At 41.9% G+C, this 24,304-nt stretch overlaps 1 protein-coding gene across 1 annotated transcript in view; it reads right to left on the minus strand.

Annotated features, from left to right (window-relative positions):
• CAMK4 (calcium/calmodulin dependent protein kinase IV) overlaps positions 1–24,304 on the minus strand; it is a 274,385-nt gene that overhangs the window by 54,258 nt on the left and 195,823 nt on the right. The window contains exon 7 of the mRNA XM_044291226.1: positions 8,511–8,585. Within this exon, the coding sequence (XP_044147161.1) occupies positions 8,511–8,585 (75 nt within the window). The remainder of the gene's footprint in view (positions 1–8,510; positions 8,586–24,304) is intronic.

Consider the following 24,304-nt stretch of genomic DNA (forward strand, 5'->3'; position numbering starts at 1 on the left):
GCAACTGAGCCTATAGGAGCAACGGGGGTGTTTTAGTTATGTAATACCCCAGAGTGGGGGTATTACTATTTTGTACTTATTGACTTATGTTTTATATATTTCTTATGCAATGTTACTGTAATGAGATGTTATGCATTTGGTTCACCAGCAGATGGAGTATGTTTGGTAAAAGGAATGGAACTTACCAATCCGTTCCTCCCCCCTAGGTGGGGCTGAGCTAGGGAGAGTCAGTCTAGAGGAGAGTTAGGTGGAGAGGGGAAGTGTGAGGACCCTCTCCTTCCTGAGAGTGAGGAAGCAGCTCCCAGAGCACCAACTCACCAGAACTGAAGTAGGATTCAAGTGGAGTCTTGGAATTAGAGGCAGCAGAGTGACCTGCTACAACTAGCACTAGTGTTATTTGTGTTTTTACATAGGACTGCAGGTAACACTACCACATTATCAATATTAGTGTGATCTGTGGTTTTACATAGGACTGCAGGTAACACTACCACATTATCAGCACTGGTGTTATATGTAGTTTTACATAGGACTGTAGGTAACACTACCACATTATCAGCAGTAGTGTTATCTGTGGTTTTATATAGGACTTTAGGTAACACTACTACATTTTCTGTACTCAGCCATCACTGTGTTATCTGTACTGTTAAATAGGACTGCCGGAGACATCTACTATATTATCCGTACTCAGAGATTTATCACTGCATAACGGGGTCCACTGAGACTTTATCACCCAAGGGCCCACATGAACCTGCAGCCGGCCCTGAATCTGCCATCATACTTCCTCAGCTGGTGCCAGAAGACAATTGCACTAAAGCCTGCTACTACCATTTAAATTCTCAAGTTCTGCATTGCACTTAGTAAAAGGACTTTGTTACGTTCAATTCTGGCCTCATTCTACAATGCTACAATTTTCAGCGCAACGGATGCCAGAGGGGCGCTACAACTACACTTCATCAGGGCCACTGCCTCTCCCATCCTCTACACTGGCTCCCACAGGGGCTCGCTGCAGTTACCCCGTGGCAGCTGCAGAGAAAGTGGCGTCACAAGAATATCCTGTCGGCTGGCAATTTCAGACACTGTTGCATCATCTTTCCATTATAGGCCAATTTTTGCGGATCACTTCTAATTATTTCCGCCATGGGACTACATTGGAATGAAAAAGCAAATCTCCTATTTCGCTGTCGCTTACTATTTCCCCTATTTATATGAAGACAATTGATTTTGCTTCCTGGCCCTGTCACGACTATGTGTTTGGTCGTGACTCTTTGTGTCGCATGCAGTTGTCAGCGGTCTGCTTGTTCTCTACCGCAGGTGAGGGCAGTTAGTATGTTGTCTCACGTGTGGTTGCCGCTGGCAACATGATGTTACTGGCAGTGTAGCAGCCTGAGCTGGTTGCTAGGCGGCTCGCTATCAAGGCATGCGGTTGCACCTGGCAACGTGTTTGTATGTGTTCACTTTCTATGTTTGGTGTGCACGGGATTTAGTTGTGTGTACACTTCCCCTTTAAGTGACACTTTCCTTGTCTGGTGTTGGAAGGGTTAACTCCTTTCCTAGTGTGTGTGTGTGTGTGTGTGGCTGCTTGGGCTATTTAGCTTCTGCTGGACGCCTGTAACTGAGGGGTACTCCAGCCATGCTTTATGCTTGGCTGGAGTCATCCTCCTGGTCTTTATATGCCATCTATCCAGTGAGGGCCACCCTTGTGGTCATAAAATGTTATGATGTTAAGAAGATATTTTTATGCTCTTTATATTTGCAGCTATGGGTGTCCTGGGTACCTGTGTGATTTGTGTGTGTGCTGAGTCCTTAATGTTTGTGTGGACATCAGTACTTGTGCACGGGTTCCAGTCAGCGTGTCTGTGGCAGGTAGGTGTAGTACTGGTTTAACTCACCTGCCATATCCATATGCTGTATATGTTTCCCCGCTCCTTGCTCCTTGGCCAGTGAGACTCCTGTTCATTCGTGTCTAGGAGGAACAGGTCGTCTTACCCTGCTCCTAGTCCAGGGAGTTCCTGAGGGCTAGTAGGGACCCTAAGTTCTGGAGTATGATCCCTACTACCATCTGGGTTGATTCATACGGTTAGGAGTCAGGGTCAGAATTAGGGACGCGCTAGGAGGTGACCTGCTCCCTGATCCTGTTGTCCTGGCCTAGCAGCTGCCCTTATCCTATTGACATCGCACGGTTGAGGGTTTCCCCCATCCTCATCCGTGACAGGTCCTATTCAGTGAATGGTCCTTCAAAACTATAGGATCATAATGGCGATGCCAGACACATGCTGTTTTTAGTTTTGATGAAAGTTCAGCAGCTAGTATTGTAAGGAAGCTGAATGAATAGTACCGACTCAGACATTAGTACTGCTCGGCCTCAGTGATGGCTCTATTTTTTTGATTACGTGAATGTTTGAGATTATTCTTGTCCCTGTGAAACTGTTTTTTTTTTGTCTCTTATATCTATGAATAGTCTTATATTTGAAATTTTTAGTTGATATTGGCTTGTTGTATGTAACCAATGAGATTGATATTCTGATGTGGATACAAGTGTATGTAAGACAAAGTGCAAGGAAGCACAAAACGGCCTTCGCCTTGTTTTTGTCCATACCTGCTGTAACCATGAGGAGATTTTACCATATGGTGAGTGCCATAGGTCATCAATATTAAACACTTGGAAATCCCCATTAAGAAATAAAATAGTATGATTTTCCCTATCATAAGTCCTCATGCACACGACAGTTGTTTCATTCCATGTCCGTTGTTCAGTTTTTCATGATTTTCATGATTGACTTGGCTAATGCACCGTTTGTCATCCGCGTCCGTGATCCGTCCCAAAAAATATAACCTGTCTTATTTTTTTCATGGAAAACGGTTCGCGAACCCATTCAAGTCAATGGGTCCGTGAAAAAACGCGGAGGCACACAAGATTGACATCCGCGTCAGTTTTTTTCCTATCATTTGCATGGCAAACTTGACTTAGACTTTTTTTTACTTTCCTTCGTGTCTGGTGATCCTCCAAAAATAAAGGAAGACACACGAAAACAAAAACAGAAACTGATCACTGAACAACGGAACCCCATTTTGCGGAACGGAACACAACAACGGTCATGTGCATGAGGCCTAAATGTGTACAGCTACTATACTGTTACCCAGGTAAATAAAACCAACGACCACCAGCTTTCCACTGTGAAGACAAATAGGTCTCCATGGCTCGGCTTGTTTCTAGTCCATGGGGATATGTCCATACTGAGCAGGCTGAGCTTGCATTGTAAAGGTTATTGTTTTTTCCTGGTCTGGCTCCACTATAAAGTGCGCATTTTGTGCATTCTACTGTACATGCGTCTGTGTGAAGCTAAAACCTCATCGTAATTGGAGTCACTAAATACGGCAATAGCATTGTAATTAGGAGTATTTTTTTTCTCAGGCTCTGTACAATATTGTATGCTCTGTTTTATTTAACAAAGACAATGAAATATTGGATTAGTACGGGCGTAACAGAATTATAGGGGCATTTGGTTTGACAGGAATAAATAATTCAAACCAGGAAACAGATGTGCAATAAGCAACCATAGCCTCACGTGTGCATGAAAGGCAGCATGTAGAAGAAAGGGAAAGGCCGGCTCTGTAATAATACAGGCTTCAGGAGGAAAACGGACAACCTTCAGGATCCGCCTGTTATAAAGAAGTGGTAAGTACTTACCTGACAGAAGCTGTGCTTCTGCTCTGGTTCCTGTCTGAGCTCTATTTGTGGTGAAGTCATGATGGAAACACCTGACCTCCTGAACAGTCCAGTGATTGGCTGCAGTGGTCACGTGTTGTCATTGTGATATCACCGCTGCAGCCAATAAATAGAACCTGGCTGGGAGAACCGGGGTGGCAGTGTGGGATCTGTTAGGTAAGTGCTTACCCCAAAGGTTGTCTGATTTCCTCTTGAAAGCAGACAATCCCTCTAGGCGTTCTGCACATGACCATACAGTTTTATGATCAGCAAATCATGAATCTGCAAAATACGGATGCAGTCCGTGTATACCCTGAAGTTTTCACTGGACCCATTGTAGAAATGCCTATTCTTGTCCGCATGTTCTGTAAATTGCGGCACAGTTGCATGCATGCAGACAGCACACGGATGACATCTGTGTCCTGTCCTCATTTTTTGTGGCCCCACAGAAATGAATCTGTCTGCATCTGAGCCGCATTTCCAAAAATATAGTTGACTGCATGAGGCCTTAAAGGGGTTCTCCAGGCTTTTAATATTGATGACCTATCCTCAGGATAGGGCATAAACATCAGATCGGTGGGGGGTCTCCCTTCTCTCTTTCTGTCCGTTGCTGCTGTCCCATAGACATACAGCAGCGAGCAGGAAGAGAGAAGGGAGACAGCATGTGTGCAATGCACGCGCCTTCCCTTCATACAGCTGTTCAGCGGGTGTCGGACCCCTGCCAGTCTCATATTGAGGACCTATCCTGAGGATAGGTCATCAATAGTGTTGATCACGAATATTCTAATCGCTAATTTTTATCACGAATATCGGCACTTCGAGAATTTGCGAAGATGTAGAATGTAGTGCTATACATTCGTAATTTCAAATATTCTAGATTTTTTTCATCAGTACCCTCCTGCTTCTTGCTTGTGGGCCAATGAGAAGGCTGCAATATCTTTGTCTGAGCTTAGCCACATCCCTAGCAACCAATAGGAAAGTTGCATACCCCTTACTATATAAGAACCTCCCCAGCAGCCATTTTCTGAGAGAGAGAGCAGTGACATTGTTGTGCTCTGTGCTTTGCTGAGTCATCTGGATCCTTATTCAATTATCGCCTTGGGGCGATTTAGTTTGCAATTGTAGCGCTATACAAGTTATTCATTCATTCATTCATTCATTCAATTACATTAGTTAGTTAGCTTATATATATAATACAGATAGTTAGTGGGAGATAGTCAGTGTAGGTTAGATAGTGATATAGTGTAGCTGATAGGTTCCAGTGCAGGGTGTTAGGTAGTGTGATAGGGATTACTGTACTGTGCATTTTCTCCAGTCTCAGGAAACTTCTAGCAGCTTGAAAAATGTAGCAAAAGTGACCCACGCCTGTATTGCTCGCTCAATACGCGCATATTACATTGCCAATTTTCGCAATTAAGAAAATAATGACTGGAGATCACGAATTCTAGAATTTGCTAATGTATGGCGAATGTTAGGCCAAAAATTCAATAATAATAAATTCATGCTAATAATAGCATGATACAAATAGAACCAATGTACGGATACTGACTGACCAAAAAGAAATACGCTTTCATTGAATTACTGTAGGTAGTATGGTCAAGCCCAATTTCTGTACCAAATATATTATGGTCTGAAGGCCGAATGGACTGTAATATCAAAAAAAAAAAAAAAAAATCCTTATAGTAGTGGGGTGGTGTTTCAACTGCTAGCACTGTGGCTTTATAGTACTCGTTTAGAAACTCCAAAAGTATATTCATGGGCCAGTTGGCCCTGGTGTGTCTGAAATTTGGAAATTACGGTAGATTGTGAGCTCCCCGGGACCAGGAACAGAAGTGAATGATTACCATGTGTGTTCAGAGCTGCAGAATATGCTGGGGGATATGCAGTAAATACTGTGACCCTATGGAAATATATATGATGATTCGGTAGATATGGGAGTTATATAGGGTAGTTTTATATTTGGAATGTTGCCATTAAGAGAAAGATCATTAGGACAATACTCAGGGCTTCAGAGAATTACTGCCACTGTTATACATACCGGCAGCAGTCTACAGTCTAACCACTAATGACAGACAGTCCTTATCATAGTTCAATTAAATAGGTGGACAGCAGAAGAGGTAATCCAGAAGTAGCTTGTTTTCCTTTAACCCCTTCTTGATGCAGCAATTTTCATTTTTTTGCTTTTGTTTTTTTACTCCCTGCCTTCCAGGAGCCATAGCTTTTTTATTTTTCCATTCACATAGCCGTATGAGGCTTGTTTTTTGCAGAACAAGTGGTACTTTCTAATGGCACCATTTAATATTGGATGTGATTAATGTTGAGCGAATCGAAGCGAATTGACTTCAATCCAAATTTCCGGAAAAATTCGAATTGCCACAAAGGCAAATTCCCTAGAGCCAAATCTCTCTTGCGTATGCTGACGTAATGACATCACCACGTCATCACACTGGCCAGTCACGGCCTCTTCACGTGCAAATAGATGAGTTGAGTATGTTTTTTTGTTTAACCCCTGATTAACCCATGAAAGTCCTCAATGTTACTGTCAGATGACGTGATCAGCGTTGAACTCGGTATCTGAGGGGTTTAATGATAGGGGGCACTGCGGTGGTTGTTTCCCATCATTGCGCCCGCTACATACAATGGAATGCAATTTGTGACTAAGTAATTTGTAACAAATCGAATTTCTTTGTGAACTTCGGCGAAGGATCCGAATTGAATTTTTGATAACTTCGCTTATCTCTAGATGTGATGTAGTGGGAAAAAATTCTAAATTGAAAAAACCTGCAATTCCGCCATTGTTTCATGGGTTTTGCTTTACGACATACCCTATGCAGTAAAAATGATGTTAACTTAATTAACCAGGTCAGTACAATTACGACAATATCACGTATTTATAGTTTTTCTTGTGTTTCAATAGCTTTAAAAAAAAGGTTGAATAAATGTGTTTTTTCTTTATATCACCTATATCCACTGATAATGCTGCTCTGTGAACATCCCCTAAGGGTATGGTTACACGTGGCATAAATACTGCAGATATTTCAAAGCGGAATTGTGGCCACTTTATAGAAACATAAACAAGTCTCATCCACACACTGCGTAGGACATAGCAGCAGACGTTGAGCTGCAGTGTGGATTTACGATTGCCAGCGTCCAAATTCCTGATACCGCGGATGTCACCTTTTGCAATGTATAGGATGAAATCTGTGGCGAGACCACAGCAAAATCAGAATTGCCATAAAATCTGCAGCAGGAAACTGGCCATATTTTTACTGTTTTAAAAAAAAAACATAGTCTACTTTCACACTAGTGTTTTTGCTGGATCTGGCAGGATCCGTCAATGATAATACAACCATCTGCATCCCTTATGAACGGATCCGGTTGTATTATCTTTAACATACCCAACACGGATCCGTCAAGAACTCCATTGAAAGTCAATGGGGCTTTTCTATTGTGTCAGAGAAAACCCCCGTCCCAATTGACTTGCATTATAGGTCAGGACGGAAAGCAAACCGCAGAATGCTGCTCTCCGGTATGAGAACGGAACGGAATGCATTTTGGAACATTCCGTTCTGTTCAGTTAAGTTTTGTCCTCATTGACAATGAATGGGGACTAAATGGAAGCGTTTTTTTTCCCGGTATTGAGACCTTATGACGGAACTCAACACCGGAAAACATTAACGCTAGTGTGAAAGTAGCCATAGTTGCATACATCTAAAGCATATATTCGACAGAGCAGTTCAAACGAGTATAGACAGCCAACACAACACCGCATTATACTTTCCTCCCTAACCACAGAAACTGAGGACTATATCTGGGCACCAAATAGACAAAATAGATGTTATGCATGCCCTATAACAAGAGTTATGTGTGGTACTAACATTTTATGTTAAACAAATACCAAGAAAAACAAATGCATCTCATATTCATTTCTGGGTTGTAAATTGACCTTTTTCGGTCCTGGACAGATCTGCACGGGCTAATTCCAAATGGTATTATTTTTATATATTCATCAGACTATTTCTCTGCCATCTGTCCTTCTGTCGCCACCACAAAACCTGAGAGCATCTAGAGGGAATATCAGTAGTAAAGTACAACGTGAGCACAGCGGCAGAGAGAGGAATACATTGTATCTGCTGTAATAATTCAGCATCATAATAAGCGGGGTAGAGCAAGAATAATTGAAAATCACAGGCTGATTGAATAACTGTAAGCTTTGATGAGTTATGGATCTCAATTAAAAACATGCCCAAGGCAATTTCTGATATTACATTATATTTTTTTTGTAATATTATGATTCATGAATCAAGTGTCTAAAAAAAAGTTACATTACATTTTATTGATTGCTAGGGGATAAAAAGGGCGTCTTTTCTGTAAAAGAACATTTAATAAATGTGTCAAAACTAAGAATTGATAGTGTATACGTATACCAGTGCCGAACTTGTTTAGCCTGAAATATTGCTTTATCCTCCTGTTAGCCATATACCTACAGTACTAAATGTCCTTAGGTTTTTGTCTTTCTATTAAGATGCAAATGGTCATCATTTTGCCCCACAGCCAAGTGAGTTTTGTACGCCAGGTATGTGCTAGCCTTTCATACGAGGCATACCACAAATGCCAGCTTTTGGAAGCTCGTGGCAAATACTTCTTCAGTAGGCAGATCATGGAGTCAAGTCTCTGGCAATTTTTGGGGTCATATTTACTAGATGTTCATCCATCCTGCCTTAGAGCTTCAGGGTACTACCGATGATTATGACAGAAATGTAACTATATACAGTGAAGCTGCAAATTAACACATTTTACTCACCACAATAGCCGGGGGTTCCACACACAGTCTTCATTGCCACTTGGTCATCAACAATTTTTGAAAGTCCAAAGTCAGCTGGAAAATGATAAGCCAAGATTACTTTCAAACCTGTTTCTTCATATTTTAGCTATAATACTGAGCTAAACAACTCAAGGGGGATTTATTAAAGGTTCTATACTAGTTTTTTTAATACAAAGTTGCTAATTTTTGCTCAAGCCCCAACTTGTTAGCCCATTTACACTATGCTCACCATGTGTTTTTGAATAAAAAATGGACAGGGTGTGGGCAGGAGAGGTTAGAACCTGCACAGCTCAACAGAGTATGGTATGCACAGTAGATCAATACTGGCATTGGAAACACCAATCTTGATAAATTAGTTAGTGACTAAAAGAGTTTTTATTGAATTGTATAAAAAAAATTACATCAAATATATCATGCAATAGGTCTATAGGAATACAAATCAGTGACCACGGGAACAACCAGTGATATTACAAAAAGTTCAGGAAGTACTGGAGTGCTTAGTAGAGATATAAGAAAACTGAAAAAGCCAGGCCAAGTCTATTCATTGAGATTTCAAAAGGATTACATGACAAAATAGTTAAAGGTTATCCCATGGTTAATGTATGAAAATGAAAACCAGACATCATATAGTACATGACAACCTCTTTCTAATAAAGCTAGAACCAGCCCTATACCTCACATGGATCCAGAGATCACCCCATTCTGATAGACTTCAAGCTGTTAGCTCAGTGGGCATGTCCTCTCTCAGGGAGGTGCCCTTTCTGCTGCAGCTCTCTTCCTGTAACTGTCACAAATTCTAACAGTAGATACGGCTGGTGACAGTTAAAGGATGGAACTAAGCATGTGCATCCAAAAAAACGCAAGTGGCACTATACAGATACATTTTATAACTCAGTGGCTATACTAAACTTTTAATTACATGCAATTTTCTGATCGAGGGGCTAGTTTGAAAAATATTATTTGTGGTACAACACTTTTAAAGGAAGTTTGTCAGTACTGGTGACCAAGGTAAACTGCTGCCAGCAGTACGAAAATGATTGGGGAAAGCAGGACAAACATAACTTTTGTGGAGGTTTCATCATCAGGATTAGTGTGAATATGAACTTTTAGTCTGCCATTGCACAGAAGGTGGAGCTTCACTGTAAAATGCAACCTGCATTATGCTATTATACCACTCCTCGGCTCTGCCACAACAGTCACCACAGGGCGGAGGGGAGGGCTGTGAAATAGCTCAATGCAGAGAGCACTTCATAGTGAAACCCTAACCTCAGCATGTACAAGAGCAGATTCCTGGTAGAGTAAAACTTCATATTCTCACCACTCCTAATAAGAAAAGCTCCACACAAGGTATGTTTCTACTGCTCTCCCCAGCCCTTACATAGTGCTGTCAGAGGTTTGTGCATGGCCAAAAGCGCTATTAGACCCCCTTTAAGCATATGTCCAGGTATGTTCACAATATATTAAAATTGTTGCAGGCTTTTTCTTTTTCTCTTTACTATCAGTTCTATATCAGGATGACATACATATTTAACGAACCCTGAGTAAGTGATCTATTCCTGACTGTTTTATGTAAGTACTTGCTTTATCTTTCTTAATTGTCACTTTCTTTTTGTGGCTATGGAACCAATTACTAGTTTTCCATTGAGGTATTGACTCAAGTTACAATATTTTCAACTTAAAATGGGGACCACTATATATTTATGTTAAAAGCTGAACACTTTTTGCTACAATGAAGTGATAGAAGGAGGATCCTATAGAAACATTTCAAAAAACAAAAATGTGGCATCTGAACCTGAGCTGTAAAAATGAACAAAGAAAAACAGTCTTTTTACTACCAAGGTATTATTACGGCAAAATTGTTCATATTAATAACAGATGGAAGTGCCACCTACTGACAGGAAGAACAGCTGCTAATGTCCCTGGCATTACTTCACGACTAGACAGAAATCCCCACATATCTATCTTTTAAAAGCTCATTGACGATAATTATTTAGACATTTGTCAATCACAGACTGACTTGCATAAGGTGACTGAATATATTAATGTGAAATGTTTGCAAATTTTTTACCCGTTTTGAAGTCTAGATAGAAAAAATATATATAGACGGAGAAAAAAAAATGAATAAATCTACATGGAAAATGAATCATACCAGAACCAGAACTTGCATGATGGAGATGATCAGAGAAAATGTAAGAAATATAATGTGTCTTTATAACTATACTACAATGTTGTATCTGCTCTCAGCCGTTCTTTACACTTGTCCATATATCATGTGGTATTGCCATCTCTCTGCAGCAGATGCCTATAATTAGCCATATTTCCTGTTCTGCGGAGATATAACACTTCCATTCTCTAATGCAGTTCAGTACTTTCAGAAAACATCACACAACTTGTCCGGAAAAACACAGAACGGTAATTTACAAAATGCAGAGGGAATTCAGCCAATCCGATAACAGTGTACCCTGAATTAAAAGACTTACAGAGGTTTTCCGGTACTTAGATATTAATGGCGTAACCTCAGGATAAGTCATCAATATCAGATTGGTGGGGGTCCAACACCACCATCCATCAGCCGTTTTTGGAAGCTGCCGGTGACACTGTGCAGTGGAAAGAACCAGAAGCCCAAGGTTCTGTCCACTGTGTACCGGCCGTGCCAGCGTACTGCAGCTCAAGGCAGTGTCAAAATGGCAATTGCAACAATATTTTATTGCAATAGCATTAAAAAAGTTGTGACTTTTTTCACGCCAGGAACCTGGTGTAAGGAGTAGATAAATCTCCCCCAAAGAGACACTATTTTCTTTCAGATATTTGCTACAGTTTGGCTTTGGGAGGCTCAACGTATCTGTTTTAGTATCCTGTTAACAAGGCACTTACCATAATGTGGTCTCCCTGATAGGCGAACCAGATTAATTTTAATTATGATGACTGCCATTATATTCATTGGAAATCACTGCTTTGGACATTTGCATCCAGTAATTATCTCTCTAAGCAGTCTGTCCTGACTGAATCCCATGCAAAATCACAGTACAGATGTACCAGCCACTGGACGCCAAGTTAAAGGGGTTGTGCAGTGCCAAGATATTGATAACCTATCCTCAAAATAGGTCATCAATATCAGATTGGCGGGGGTTCAACTCCCAACACCCCATCAATCATTTATTTGAAGAGGTAGCAGCACTCTTGGGAACGCTGCCTCCACTTCAAAATTACCTGACGACGTCTCACTTGAAGAGGCAGTGCATTGTAATTACAACTAATCTTCCCATTCAACCATTTAACTAAATGGGACAAGCATTTCAAATTACACTGCACCGTCGCTCAAAGGAGATGGCACACAGGTGATTTTAAAGAGGAAGTGGCACTCGCACGAGCAGTACAACCTCATCAAACAGCTGGTCATTGGGACGCCAGGAGTCGGACCCCATGATCTGATATTGATGACCTATCTTGAGGAAAGGTTATCAATAGAGATGACCAACGTTTGGAAAATTCGATTTGGTCGCTTCGCTGAATTTTACAAAAACGTTCATTTCGGGATAAATTACTTTGTCACAAAGTGCATTTTTTTTGTAAGTAGCGGGTGCAATGACAGGGAGCTGCGATAGTACTGCTCCCCATCATTGTACCCCTCAGATGCCGCGTCCATACATGATTGTGGCATCAGAGAGTAATAATTACAGTTTAAAATTAACAGAAAAAAAATATTATATCATACTTACGTCGTGTGTTGCCCGAGCTTACATTGTCACGCTGGCCGGTGTGGTGACTTCATACATCACCACGCACAGGATTTCGGCCGAGATTTTCAATCAAGATGGCAGCCGCTGGCCGGTCGTGCACAAATGGAGAAGGTAAGTATGAATGTTTTTGTTTTTTACACTATTTCAGAATTGATTCTTTGCCACGAAGCACAAGGAAATTCGGCTTTGCACAAAATGAATTTATCCTGAAATTCGGATTGAATTCCACTTTGTTGGATTCAATTCGCTCATCCCTAGTTATCAATATCTTTGCACTGCACATCACCTTTAAAGCTTGCTGCAACTGTTAATTTAAAACATTGTGGGTGTCAAGTTAAAGATTGTTACATTTATGCACCCATTAACTGGTCAAGGACATTAAATTAAAGCAGGCCTCACCTGTCAATATTGACAGGATCAATTGATGATCTGTGTAAGGGGCAGCAAAAAAAATCATTTTTGGCCCTCATAATGGATGGATAATTCTAACGTTTTGGTCATGTAGTAGTAATGCATATATGGAAATTATATTCTAACTTTGGTGAAGTGTCATACACTGCATTTAACTAGGCTCTATTTTACTGGGAGCCGTTCCCTCAAGAGCATAGGGGTGGCATGAGGAGGCGTTTGATGGATACCGAGAGCTTGTGCACTCCACAGTCTCAGTTCAATCAATGAAGATGTGAGAGGCTCTTGAAAAGAGTGGGCTGCAAGTATCTTTAAGATGAACTTTTAGAGAATGAGAAATATCAGCTGTATACAAGCCTGAGATGACGAGCGGGGACACTAGACTTTTTACGTAAAAGAGATTTATTTTTATACTACTATTATAGTCAATAGAGATGAGCAAATTATTTTCATATTTGGGCATTCACAGGGCCAAAACTGACTAAATAGCTCAAGTATGAACTCAGCCTTACAGGTCAATGTTAGCGCCAAGAGGAGCGCACTCCTTTTACACCGTCGTCAGCTGATTGCACATAGATGTCTACAGAACCTGTTCTATTAAACGCTTATATAAGTAGAGCCCCCCGACAGAGTCGAAAGGGTGTCAGCAGTAAGATTATGTTGACGTCACTGATTATTTTGCCCTTCCTCTGATCCGTCAGAACAATAACCCCCAAAAAACTGATGTCTGTTGAGCATCTGCCTTCACTCGGTCAGCATTTGGTCAGTAATCTATCAATATTGGTAATGCTAAAAAAAAAAAAAAACTGGAGTGGATCCAAAACAGAGATGACCGAGTCAACCATTCAAGAGCCGCTGGGTTGCTGGTCACGACCGCTAGATGACACCAGGAACTCAGGCCTCTCGCTGCGACTCTTGCTGCCATGCCCCCTTACTCTGCTGCGACCTCTGCCTGCCCCAGAAACATTTAGGCCTCGGCCACTCTCCTGTGCAGGGCCTGCCACTTCTCTGTGTGACATAAATAAATAAAAAGAAAGTTAAAACACCCCAAAAAAAGTCTGTAATTTTCTCCACTTCACCACACAACGGCTAATAAGCCCTTTTTTCCCACTAATACACACAAAAAAGGGCTTTAGAACATATAACTGCACCACTGAACGGCAAATATATTTTACATTTGCCATTAATACACGACAAAAAGGGCTTTAGAACATATAACTGCACCGCTGAAGGACAAATGCATTTTAATTTTGCTACTAATACAAGCCAAAATGGACTTTAGAACATATAACTGCACCGCTGAACAGCAAATATATATTTATTTTTCCACTATTACATGCCAAAAAAGGGCTTTAGAACATATAACTGCACCGCTGAACGGCAAATATATTTTACTTTTGCCACTAATACATGCTAAAAAGGGCTTTAGAACATATAACTGTGACGCTGAATGTCAAAGATATATTTCTTTTGCCACTATTACACGCCAAAAAGGGCTTTAGAACATATAACTGCACTGCTGAACGGCAAATATATTTTACATTTGCCACTAATACACGACAAAAAGGGCTTTAGAACATTTAACTGCACCGCTGAATGACAAATGCATTTTAATTTTGCTACTAATACAAGCCAAAATGGACTTTAGAACATATAACTGCACCGCTGAACGGCAAATATATATTTATTTTTGCCACTAATGCACAATAAAAAGGGCTTAAGAGTGAGTAGACGGAGCCTCTAGGTGCTGATTCTACACCCACATAGCACCTAGAGGCTCATTGGCATATAATAAAAGTGCTTATTTTACTAAAACGGCTGCAGGGACAAATGTCAGAAACACACTGTTATGTAGTGCTGACATTAGCGCATCGCTATATCAGTCAGCTACATAATGGTATTTTTGGTGGTAGAAACCCTTTAACACAATCAAATGTGGACAGGCCAAGCAAAGGATACGTCTTGTGGGTACAATGGTAACAGCTATGTCTATGATGCAATTAAAAGGAACTAGAACGACTCTGACACTAAAAACAATATGAATGAAAAGCATTAATATCGCATTGTAGTTGTATCATATGATGCAGTCTCCTGTCCAGGAGACCATTAACTCATTTTGCCTTCCATTCGTTAGTGGTCAAAGCACTCAACCATATTTTTCTTCAGTGTGCTATCCATTTTAAAATGGATTGCACACTGACCCATACATGTCAAGTCCATGTGTTCTATCTGAGAATCTGCAGGTCCTGTTCTTGTTTATTTTACAGGTGAGAATAGCCTTTTCTATTGATGTGACTGAGAGGAAAATGAAATGCATACAGAAGCTATCTGCTTTTCAAGGATACAGACTAGCACACATATAAAAGATTTGTCCTCTACCAAAGTTTAGTTGAATTAACTGGCCTTGCCATTGGCTACCTATTCTGGTCAGCGAAGCAAAATGCTCACTTCAATAACTGGATGTATTGCCGTATTTTATCTGTCCATTTATCAATTGGATAGCCCCTAATAGTAAAATAAATGCAACCAAACACAGAACGAAAACCTGCTGCAGTCTTCAAGAGAACCAGGAAGGTTATTTCCTTTCAAACAGAACTACAACCCCAAACATAAAGCCAAAGCTAGACAGGAATGGCTTAAAACAACGATGCAAAAGTCCTGATTTTGCCAAGTCAGAGTGTAAAACTAAATGGAAATGTGTAGTAAAATTTGAAATCAGCTTTCCATTCTGTTTCAGCAGACTCCTAATGCTGTCAAAGTTGCTTTTACTAGATAGCTATGCATCAATTATTTTGTCTATTATTTTATTGATACTTAGGAGGCATTATTATTTATTCAAGGGGGACAAGGGGCATTAGCATTTATTCAGGAGGTATTATTTATTCAGGGGGCACAAGGGGCATTATTATTTATTAAAGGGGTATAATTACATATTTAGGAGGCATAGGTTGCATTATTAGTTTTTAGGGGGTTCATAGGTAGGCATTGCTTTTTAGAAAAAATCATGTGGTATTATTACTATTTAATAGGCATTGCGGGGGATTATTACATTTTAGGGGGCACACAGTAATCATTTGTATTTTTGGGGACACACCTGGGACATTATTATATTCAAAGGGCACATGCATTGGGCATTATTACTTTCCAGGGAGCAAAAGTGGGCACTATTATTTCTAGGGTACTCACAGGGGTTCAAAGGGTCATTATTGCTGTCTAGAGGGCCATAAATATTATGCAAGGTGAAGATCAGTGAGCATTATTACTGTATAGGTCTCAAAAGATGGCAGTTATAGTGTGGCACACTATAACTGCCTGAGGTACAATATGGGGCACCATCTATTTGACATAATTTTTGGGTATACTATCGTTTTTCAGGGTGCTGGCTATATGGCACTATTTTTAGAGTTTATTTTAGTTATGACACCATTATATCTGAAGTAAAATATTTGGAGGCACCGTGATAAGAAGCAAGTATAATAATAGGGCTGGATGGGGTCACAACAGGGACAGAACTGTAGGTATTAGCATGAAGGGGAGTTTGTGTTGATCGGGAAAGTGAAGGAGGAGGATGAAAAAGTGAGGACCCAAAGATGTCTCTGAAAACTGAGGATATGTAAGACATGGCCGGAAGAAGTCATCATGGTGTTCCGGGCCAGATGGAATTTAGAGGAAAAGTGAACAATTTCAAACAGGGACATCAACTGTAAATCATTGAATATAACGGTACTGTAATCAATTATATGGTCTGCAGAGTGCATGTGTAAAACTAATATCTACCAATGTATGGTCACTATGTGGGAGTAAAGTCTTTGTACAGTGGTTTGCTTATTAATTGCCTCTGGGGGTAATATTCAGTTACTATTTAGTGGTATTAGTACCAGTCATGGTATGGTGTTACCCTGGTGTGGGTTACCTACTCAAGAGACGGATGCTCCCCTTCCCCCCATGCTGAATTCCTAGATACAACTTTGTCCCTACTAGAAAGTGGTATATAAACCGTATACCTTGGGAGCTTTGGTAAATTCTAAATGCCCTTGCCAACTAATAAGGTTTTACAGCCAATCAAATGCTCACAAATCGGCACTATGTATAGCATTGAACGTTGAATGTGGTTTCAAGTTATGTCCTACAAAACCCAAGACCATTGTAATTCACGAAGTTCTTCAAAGATCTGAAAATTACTGGGAAACGTACAACTTGACTGGAAATGTTGAACTCTCAGTCTGTTTTCACACCTAGTTTTTTGGTAGTGTTTTTCTGTACTTTTGCTTTTTTAATATAAAAAATTCCAGCTCCAGATGTTAACTGAAGGTCTAAAGGAAATATCAAAACAAACTTTTTTTTGTCTTTCTTGCTCTTTCCAGAAACACAGCATGCAGTAGCTTTTGTTTTGTTTTTCCAGGCGTTTTGAAAACAGCTTTTCTATAGGTGACAAATACCACAAAGAAAACTCTAGTGGTGCACCGTGTGCAAACAAAGCCAAATAAAATGCTACAAAAACTATTAAAAAAAACACCTGCAGACAAAATTTACGTGTGTATGAACCCTTAGCAAGTTTATGCCCCTGGATGACCAGATATTGGCATAGATTGACTATACCTTTTGTAATGGTTAATACAAGAAAGTAGAAGTTGGAGAGTCACGTTGTTTACCCTGCAGTACGTACTTTGTCTAAGTGGTCAGCTTGTGAATCTGACAAAAGCAGGTCCAATAATACAATTACCGAGTAAGGGCTCTTGAATAGACAGTGCCTATAAGGGACATTCATAGAAAAGGGCATTTTGGATGAAATTTGTATTTCATCCTGCTGGCAGTTACAAATAGAAGGCATTTTCTGCTTTTCCTTCTAGCTAACCAATCTTGAGGTCAATACAGATAACAAAGCCTGAATATAAATGAGACAATCACTGAATAGTCTGTATTGTTAACTCCGTAGAAAATGTTCTACAGATGATGAGCGCCAACAATAATGGTGCAACACTTTATATTTAATGGCATATCTTTTATTCTTCCTTTTATTTGCTTCCCAATAGAAACCTTTTCAAAATCAGTGTATTCTATAGAGAGACTCACAGAGACTATTTGTGTTCTCAGATGCCAAGATTATAGAGGCCAGCTGTACTTAAGCAATCGTACCATTTACTAATCAACTCATAGTAGTCTGCATATTTATTCCCTTAGGACACTGTTAGGCAGAGTTCACACGTCAGTTATTTGGTTAGTTATTTCCAGGTGCCCATGCACACAAATGTATTTTATTTCTGTGTCTGTTAATCTTTTTTTTTTTTTTTTTTTTTGCGGACCCATTGAAATGAATGGTTCTGCATACGGTCTGCAAAAAAAAATACGGAAGTTACTCTATGTGCATTCCGTTTCCGTATGTCTGTATGTGCATTCCGCAAAAAAAAGAACATGTCCTATTATTTTCCACATTTCAGACAAGGATAGGACTGTTCTATTAGGAACCAGCTGTTCTTTTCCATAAAATACAAAATGCACACGGACGCCATCCAGATTTTTTGTGGATCCGTTTTTTGCGGATCCTTAAAAAAAATCCTAAAAGTGGCCCCATGTTGTAGGGGGGTCCAAATTGACAGAAGGCGAGGCAACACAAATAGGCAGGGTCAGCAATATCATAGCGCAAAATACCTGTACAATATATTGCCCCAAAAGCTGTCCTTTTGTGGTGGCCATCAAAAAAATGCAATTTTCTGTCCTCCTCCTCCAGTTCTCTCTGATTAAGATATGGCGCAGGGGGCTTAAAGAGGACCTTTCACCGGATTTTATTAATTGAGATAAGTACCAGTACTTGCGGGTACCCCCCGCTGATGTTGCCACCCTGCCTGTTTTGCCCGCTCAGTATGCAAATACTGAGCATTGGAACAGGGAGGAGGAGCCAGGGTTTCTAAATGGGCGTCTCCTTCTCCCTGGCTGTAGTGCTGTCCAATTGCATCAGAGAGTGTCACAGCCAGGGAGTTTTTTTCTCCCTGGCTGCGATGCTCTCTGCTATGATTGGACAGCGCTACAGCCAGGGGAGAAGGAGACGCCCATTGAGAAACCCTGGCGTCTCCTCCTCCCTGTTCCAATGCTCAGTATTTGCGTACGGCGTAGGAACGCTATTTTAACAAAACAGGCAGGGTGGCAGCATGTACCCCGCAAGTACAGGTATTTATCTCAATTAATAAAAGCCGGTGAAAGGTCCTCTTTAAGAGGTTGAATGTAGGTCATAGCAGTTGAATTCTGGAGGGCATGTGGGTTGCTGGTCAGGACATAAGTACCTGATTATTATAGAGTTAATTACCACTGTGAGCTCACTATGTACCTTGCCAGTGGCAGAGAAGAGGGCTTGGGTGGCCCCCTGGGCATCAGTGCACCAAGACCTTTTCCTGTAAGGTCTATGGCCAATCAGCCCCTGCCAACTACATGCACTGAACATTACACACATACTGTATAAAGAAAAAATGGACAACACATCATAGTCCTGCTTCTAATTTAGTGAAATTATGTAGGTAAGGCTAGGTTCACATCTGCAGCAGAGGTTCCATTAGAAACCTCCATAGCATGGCACAAACCATAACAGCTACCCTAAAGACTCCATTTTAGTCAGTGGAGTATGTTGGCTGCCATTGATGTCCAACGTATTCTGCATTCAAATTCTTTTTTCCGTTTTCTGTTTCTATACTGGAACAGAAAATTGGAAAATGTATCACATATGTGAACTTAGCCTGTGATTAACTAAGACTGCCATTTTATATGCTGATCTGAGTCTAAAGTCCAATGGTTTATGAACAATGTGCTGAATTTCTTAAGAGACACACACCTTCTGGCAATCCATAGGCCATAAAAATCAAATCTACATCAGCAATAAACTGGAGTAGATTTAAACCATAACCTACACGAGTGTTCGCAAACCGCGCGTTCGCGGCGGGCCCCATTGACTTTAATGGCAGGTGAAACTTAAAAATCTTCAGGTCATATTTGCAGCCACCAAATACTTACTAGAAGTACACAAATAGTCATTGCAACATTGACAGTGACATACTAGAGGGGGACCAATGACAAAAATTCCCACAAAAAATATGCATTTTTATGGGCCATTTTTATGCGTCTTAAAGGGAAATTCTCAAAAATGTACCCTGCTGGAGCCTAGAAAAATGTTATTTTAGGCCACGGGAGTATGGGCCCTAAAAATTAGGCATTCACCTTAAAAAAAAAAAATTGTAATTATATGGCTCGAGGTACTTTATGCGGTCACTGAATAACAATTTTACTGTAGCCCACTGAAGTACAGGCCCCAAACATTAGGCATTCACCGTGCAGAAAAGATCATGTGATTATGTGGCTGGAGTTATTTTAGATGGTCATTGGATATCAATTTTACTGCAGGCCAGTACAAATACATGTCAAATACATATGTTTAAAAAAACTAAAAATCTAAAATTGGATTAAAAACATGGCTAACGAAATCCCCCTCTTGAATAAACCCCAAATGATAATAGGTGAAATTCGATAACACATAGTCATCACAGGTGTTGAATTCCTCCGAGGCCCCAACAATTAGGCATTCACCATACAGAAAAGATCAAGTGATTATGTGGCTGGAGGTATATTAGATGGTCAATGGATATAAATTTTACTGCAGGCCAGTGGATTACAGGCCCCAAACATTAGGCATTCACCGGACAGTAAAAATCAAGTGATTATGTAGCTGGAGGTATATTAGACGGTCATTGGATAACAATTTTACTGCAGGCCAGTGAAGTACAGGGCCCAAACATAAGGCATTCACCATACAGAAAAGAACAAGTGATTATGTGGCTGGAGGTACAATATGCGGTCAACGTATAACAATTTTACTATTGGCCAGTTAGATTACAGGCCCCAAAAATTATGCATTCATCGTACAGAAAAGATCAAGTGATTATGTGGCTGGAGGTATATTAGATGGTCAATGGATATCAATTTTACTGCAGGCCAGTGGAGTACAGGCCCCAAACATTAGGCATTCACCGTACAGAAAAGAACAAGTGATTATGTGGCTGGAGGTACATCAGGCATTCATCATATAGCAATTTTACTGTTGGCCAGTTAGATTACAGGCCCCAAAAATTATGCATTCACCGTACAGTTAAGATAAGGTGATTATGTGGCTGGAGGTATATTAGATGGTCATTGGATAACAATTTTACTGCAGGCCAGTGGAGTACAGGCCCCAACCATTAGGCATTCACCGGAAAGAAAAGATCAAGTGATTATGTGGCTGGAGGTATATTAGAAGGTCATTGAATAACAATTTTACTGTAGGCCAGTACAAATAAATGTCAAATACATATATTTAAAAGAATTAAAAATATAAAATTGGATTAAAAACATGTCCAACGAAATCCCCCCTCTTGTAAAAAAATAAAAATAATGATAATAGGTGAAATTCGATAACACGTGGTCGTCACGGGTGTTGAATTCCTCTGAGGCTCCACCAATTAGGCATTCACCGCACAGAAAAGATCAAGTGATTATGTGGCTGGAGGAATATTAGTTGATCATTGGATACCAATTTTACTGCAGGCTAGAGGAGTACAGGCCCCAAACATTAGGCATTCACCAGACAGAAAAGGCCTTCTATGCCGCTGTATTTACATAAGACAGGGACCATTCTTTGTTCTGGGTGGTGGCAGATATGTGTGGGCATAAAGAAATTCTATTAAACGTGGTCGTCACAAGGGTTGAATTCCTCCAAGATCCATGCCTCATTCATTTTTAGAAATATGAGATAGTCCACAATGTCGTGAGCATGGCGAGTGCGCTTATCAGTCACGATCCCCCCCTGCTGCGCTGAACGTCCTTTCGGACAGGACACTCGACGAGGGGCAAGCCAAGAGTTCCATGACAAATTGTGCCAGCTCTGGCCACAGGTCAAGCCTGCACGCCTACTAGTCCAGGGGTTCCTCGCTTCTCTGAGTGTCCACATCAGCCGTTAACCCGATGTAGTCGGACACCTGTCGGTCTAGGCGTTCCCTGAGGCTGGATCCTGAGAGCAGCTGTCGATGAGTTGGCTGCAAGAATGATCTCATATCCGAAGTGACCAACACATCTTTAAACAGCCATCTTTTTGCAGGCATGGTAGGATTGGTACCTGCAACTATTTCTCTGTGGGTGGAAATTCCTCTGCCAGTGCCGGCAACAGCAGAATGCAGCACCTGTCGCAGCAAGGCCTGGAAATGCTGCATTCTGGGAGCCCCCTGTGATGCTGGTAACATGTCCGCCATTTTATGCTTCTACCGGGGGTCTAAGTACGTTGCCACCCAGTATTGGTCATTGCCCTTTTATGCTTTTTATACAGTGGTCCCTCTTCAAATACTGGAGCATGAAGGCCCCCATTTGCACTGAATTGGAAGCGGTGGAGCGCCCTAGCCCCTGCTCATCACCCAAGAGAATGTCGTCCTCAGTCTCCTCCCCCCAGCCACAGACAACACCAGGGATTCCCAAAAAGTCCCCCTCAAAGCCTGCTCTTCTTGCTTCTCCTTCTCCCTCCAAGCACCATCCTCCTCTAACTCCTCGTTAGACTCCTGCTGACTTGTCTCAGATGGAGTAGTTCCCCCTGGAATTCATTCAGCATGGCGACTTCCTCATCTTCCAGCTCCTGCTCCTCGACAGCTTAATCAATGACACGACGCAATGCACGCTCCAGACAGAAGGTGTAAGGTACGATGTCACTGATGCTCCCCAGAACCTGTCCTGCTGCAGAGTTCGTACAGGTAGTCGTTAGCGGAACATTGCTGCTGGAGCAGCCTATCAAACATATACAAGGTGGAGTTCCAGCGCGTTGGGCTGTCACAAATCAGACGTCTGACGGGCAGGTGGTGTCGCCGCTGAACGTTAGCAAGGCGAGCCATGGCCGTGTAAGATCTTCTAAAATGGCCAGAGATTTTCCTGGCCTGCTGCAAAACGTCCTGGGCTCCGGGGTATTTGGCAAGAATCGCTACATGAATAAGTTCAGGACATGTGCCATGAACGGCACGTGTAATTTTGCCCTGTTTCAGCGTGCTCAGCAGATTGGCAGCGTTGTCTTCCAGGCACAACAGCCACAGCACAGCATGGCAACGTCTCACCTGGGACGTCGAAAAAAGGTTCTGGGGAGCTTGGGGGGTCAGCGGAAGAGGCGGTAGCAGTGGAAAAGGAGGAGTCAGCTGAGGCAGAGTAGGAGGATGGAGTAGGAGGAGGTGAAGAAGAGGCAGGCCTTCATGCAATCCTTGGTGGTAACACCAAATCCACACGGATGCCACGGTTTGCATGCTTGACACCCATCAGAAGGTTCACCCAGTGGGCAGTAAAAGTTATGTACCTTCCCTGCCCGTGCTTGCTAGACCACGTGTCTGTGGTCAGATGTATCTTGGCACCAACACTGTGTGCCAGAGATACATTAAATTGCCGCTGAACATGGCCATATAGCTCTGGGATGCCCTTCTGGGAGAAATATTTCCTTCCGGAGACCTTCCATAGCGGTGTGCCAATGGCCACAAATTTTCTAAAGGCCTTCGAGTCCACCAGTTTGTATGGCAGTAGTTGAAGGGCTAGCGGTTCCGACAAACCAGCGGTTAGCTGTTGGGCAAGAGGATAATCCAGCGTCATCAACTTTTTACGTTCGAACATTTGGGCCACGGAAGCCCGTATTCTGCTAGATGAACGCGACGACGGCATGGTGGTGTGGAGGACAAATGGGAGGAGAGAGGAGAAGGAGGAGGCAGGACGTGGAGCGCTGGGAGTGTGTCTTTGTGGGTTCTGACGGTGTTGCTCCCATTGGGCTTGGTGATAGGGGGACAGGTGCCTTCTTAAGGTGGTCATCCCTAGGTGAGTGTTGGGCTTACAGCGACTTATGAGTTGACAGCACAGGCTGCAGATGGCAACACTATTGTCGGCAGCTGACACGTTAAAAAAAGCCCACACTGCGGAGCCATGTGCTGGCATCCTGGGAGCGCCAAAGGTGACCATGCATGGTGGATGGCTCGCTTCAGATACATTTGCAGTCTGCTTTTTGCCTCCTGTACCCAGCGAGCTCTGCCTGCTTCTCCTCCCTCTCTGCTGCTCTGTCTCTCCCTCTGAACTCCCCTCCTCTTCCTTTCTTGTGGGCACCCACATGACGTCCATCGACACATCATCATCGTCACCTTCACCACCGCTGACATTTGAGATCTCGGAGTAGGCAGCAACAGCAGGGACCTCCCTCCCTGGGCTGATATGGGTACTGTTGTTAGACCGCTGGGTGGCGGCCATTGCTACCTCCTCTTCCTTACCCGATGCCAAGAATGGATGCACATCTGTAAGGTCTGGGAATGGATAGGACAATAATTCCTCTGCTCAAGTGGAGACGCTATGGTGGTGGTGGTGGTGGTGTCTTTGGGGGTGCACACAGCAGAGAGCGAGGAGAGTGCAGATACAGAGGACGAGGAGGGTGCAGAAGCAGAAGGATGAGTGAACCACTCAACCAACTCTGGTGCGTCCTTTGACGTAATCGCACGCACCTTCTCCATCTTCCTACTTAGGCTCTGGCCTGGTGCACCTGACCGACCCCTACCACCCCTGCAAAATGGCCTGCCTCTTCCTCTGCCTGTCATTTTCAAAATGACC

Source organism: Bufo gargarizans, chromosome 1, assembly GCF_014858855.1.
Source record: "Bufo gargarizans isolate SCDJY-AF-19 chromosome 1, ASM1485885v1, whole genome shotgun sequence".
Lineage (NCBI taxonomy): Eukaryota > Metazoa > Chordata > Amphibia > Anura > Bufonidae > Bufo > Bufo gargarizans.